The 3,775-nt window shown below is 40.6% G+C and overlaps 1 protein-coding gene across 1 annotated transcript in view; it reads left to right on the top strand.

The window, feature by feature from the left end:
- Positions 1-3,686, top strand: part of EPHA4 (EPH receptor A4) — a gene marked incomplete at its 5' end in the record, with an annotated part of 102,468 nt that extends 98,782 nt beyond the window's left edge. Inside the window, 2 exons of the mRNA XM_010083893.1 lie at positions 2,366-2,521; positions 2,809-3,686. Coding sequence (XP_010082195.1) covers positions 2,366-2,521; positions 2,809-2,923 — 271 coding nt within the window. The remainder of the gene's footprint in view (positions 1-2,365; positions 2,522-2,808) is intronic.
- Positions 3,687-3,775: the final 89 nt, after the last annotated feature.

Below are 3,775 nucleotides of genomic sequence, written 5' to 3'. Positions count from 1 at the left end.
GCTGAACCCCACTGGGCACCCCAGGCTGTCCCAGCTCTGTGAGAAGGAAAGTCCAATGAGCAGAGCTGTTGCTGTGTCACACCAGCACTGACCAGGTTTATAGCACAGTCTTAAATGTGTCCTGAAAAAGTTATGATGCAGGCAAGCTCTGTTCAAAGACAAAGTTTGGAGCATCTTTTCCCTCTTCCCCCCTAGTGAAAGGGCTCGAAAGGGCAGCCTTAACGCAGTGGAGCTAACAGGAGTAATGTGGTTTTCTGTAGGAAAAGTACATCATCAAGTTTCATAAACCTGAGATTTGTGTAGGATTTGCAAATGAGCATTACGGCATCACAGCCAACGCCTTGCGGGCATTGGGAAGGTGTGGATTAATTTTTATGTGAATTTGAATTTAATTTTGTGGAAAGTCAGTTTCATGTCTCCACTGATCCCGCATTACATTTCTGTTTTGTTTTGTTTGCTAAGCATGGTATACTTGGTATGTGCAAAAGAAGGGCAGTAGGAAGGAAACTCCCAGAGTTGTAGGGTAAAAATGAAATAACTTTGTGGGACAGATCAGCAGTTTCTTTAAGCTGGTGAAACACCGCTGAAGTAATCAGAGCTTTACTAACTTACACTAGGCTTGTTCTGTTTTTTTTCAAATGTCTTTCCTTTGTCAGGTAAATTTGCTTACAGCAAATATTGTAAAAAGCTTAAAAGAACAGAAACAAGAGGAAGATAATGGGAAAATATTTTTTCAGTAGAAGGGAAGGTACAAAAATATCCATTGCACAAAATGAAATTAAGTTTCTTGAATCAGTGAAGGAGTAACAGAGGTTCTGAGTCAGCCTCCAACAGAACACCACTCTGGAAAAAGCTATTTTCATTTTTAAACTTGTAGGTCCCTTTGTGACTCTTGCTAACAATTTAAATTATCAGAAGAGAGGGTATTAACCCTGTGAGGCCACTATCACCACATATCTTCCAGATTGCCCTAATTGCATTGGTAGCCTGGTAAAAATGTATCCACCCTGGAGGCTTAAATAATTTACATGGTGAGAATCACAATGTGATCTGCTGTGACAATTTCATTTGAGAATCAGAGTATGAACTCCTGCATTTTGCTTTCTTTCCAATTTAGAGGTGGTCTTTGAACATACATAGATTTTACAAAAGTTAATCGCCTGTTCAAGGTCATCTTGTATGTATACGTGTATCTGTGTGTATATATAAAAAAACATAAGTTAATAGCCTATTCAAGGTCATTTCATGTTCATGGCTATTTATAGATCTTTGTATTCTCTTTGGAATATGAATTTCAAATATGCATATAACATCATTAATATATTATATGACTTTATACATGAAGAATAATTGTATATAATTAGGTTGCCATTATTGGTCTTGTGTTAAGATAGTACAGTAAAAGAGTTGTACCAACTGTTAGCAGCACGTACTCGGTGCCTCAGGCAAGACATAACTATGCCATTGCACACCTAATCTTTGATGATGTGCATTTTCAAATAAATTGCTAAATGATAATTGTTTTGGTTAGATAGATATTAGTAATATATAATGGTTTAATGAAACTGTGATTTACAATATAAATGAAATAATAAATGAGATATTAATAAGAGAAACAATTTTTTAAAAATAATTATTCGCAAATCTGTGCAAGGGAAAATGAGGAGCACATTCTACAGGGCAAACAAAGATCAAACCTTGCACAATTCTGCCGCTCCTGGCACACGCACGAGTCAGGAATGGATTGATTAAAGAGGGGATTAACTCCCCGCTGTCCTGAGTTTGATTGAATGCCCTGAGCTTGCCTGCAAACCTGGCTAGAAACAGGATTTATCCGCACCCACCCTGAGTTTTGCCCTCCAAACCAGTCTGGCAGGTTGTGAGCTCCCAGTTCCTTTGCACATACTTCACTGGTGTTTCTATAGCTGCTGAGCTGAGGTCTGACACATGCAGGATTGGCAAGGTCTTGCATTGCCGCCTGTGAGATACAGACCCAGTAGCCTGAGCACATTCCAGCATTGCCATCTTCTTTGTTTTTTGAAGCAAAAGCATTTTCTATGAATTTGGTTACGACTGAGGTGGAAATTGTAAGCGGCATTGTGGTTCAAATTAGATCTGAGAGCAAAAATAGAAACCTAAGGTCAAATTAATTCTTAGCAAAAATTGGCCTATTATTTTGCATTTTGATAAGTTTCTTGCACTGATCTACGTTGCTATGCAGAGAACCACCAGTTTCTCTGGGCGCAACGTCTTGCCCCTACTTTCCCTAATCACTGAGGATGATTGTTGCAGAGAACAAACTTTGGTTTGCAATTCATGATGCAGCTGACACCATTTCTCTGTCCTTTCACTGTTTGGCATCCAGACCAAGCACGGCCCTGCTGGATCCCAGCTCCCCTGAGTTCTCGGCGGTTGTTTCTGTTGGTGACTGGCTCCAAGCCATTAAAATGGAGCGATACAAGGATAACTTCACAGCTGCCGGCTATACCACCCTAGAGGCTGTGGTGCATATGAACCAGGAGTAAGTACTCAGCGATATAACAAAAAAACTGGTAAATCTGGATTTAATTGGCCTCTTTTGCTTTGTGCTGCATATCATTACACTCATTAAAGGAATGGAATGCCTTTCATTTGGATGAAGGATAACTTTAAAATGCCTCCACAATGCCTTCACTTATTTAATTAAACATTTCTGTACATCTGCCTTGCTTTTGCTATGATGCTTGCGGTTGACTCTTAATATTTTTCTCTGCACCAGGATCTGATACAGGGTTCTCAGCCCCTTGCTTTTTCTCTTGCTTTCCACAGTGACCTGGCAAGGATCGGGATCACCGCCGTCGCCCACCAGAACAAGATCTTGAGCAGCGTTCAAGCGATGCGCACTCAAATGCAACAGATGCACGGCAGGATGGTTCCCGTCTGAGCCAGTACTGAATAAACTCAAAACTCTTGAAATTAGTTTACCTCATCCATGCACTTTAATTGAAGAACTGCACTTTTTTTACTTCGTCTCCTCGCCCGTCGAAATAAAGATCTGCAGCATTGCTTGATGTACAGATTGTGGAAACTGAGCGTGTGTGTTGGGAGGGGGGCCTCCAGAAATGACAAGCCGTCATTTTAAACCAGACCTGGAACAAATTGTTTCTTGGAACATACTTCTCTGTTGATCGATGATATGTAAAATACATGTATCTATATAAATATAAAGTCACATTCAAGTTTTGATGCTATGTTTGCTGCCAGATACTGTGCTTAAGAAACAAGAACAAAATTACTTTCCTTCTCCCTATGACCCATAGGATTACAACTGTAGTGTTTTATTTGTGGGTGAAGCCACCGTTGTGCATCTTTCACTGGAATGAAGAATCTGCCCAAGGATATTTTTTGCAGACTTGATGCATCACTAATACCTTGCAGAAACCTCAGCGAGAATATCATTTGGCTAATCAGTGCCTGTTGATTAGTGATCTACCCATTTACGGGCTTGAGCCACGAAATGACCCACCTCGTGGATTACTGGGCAAAACTGGACTTCGGGGGAGATTATTGGCTGGTTTTGTGCCGTGCTGAAGCCTACCACTTAATGACATTTTGTGAACATCTTGCCAGTAGTCAGCTGTGACAATCGTGGCTGTGGAGCTTTCAGACTTCTTTTCTCTTTCAAGAAGTGATTCCCTTTTTCACATGGAGAAGGTCAGTGGAAGTACAGTGTCCAACATGTTCCTGGTGCTTCATTTCTTAAACTATGCTGGGATTTCATCACTGCTGGGGTGGG

This window comes from Pterocles gutturalis, unplaced genomic scaffold (genome assembly GCF_000699245.1).
Source record: "Pterocles gutturalis isolate BGI_N339 unplaced genomic scaffold, ASM69924v1 scaffold13335, whole genome shotgun sequence".
Taxonomy (NCBI): Eukaryota; Metazoa; Chordata; class Aves; order Pterocliformes; family Pteroclidae; genus Pterocles; species Pterocles gutturalis.
This window is presented reverse-complemented; position numbering and strand designations above follow the sequence as displayed.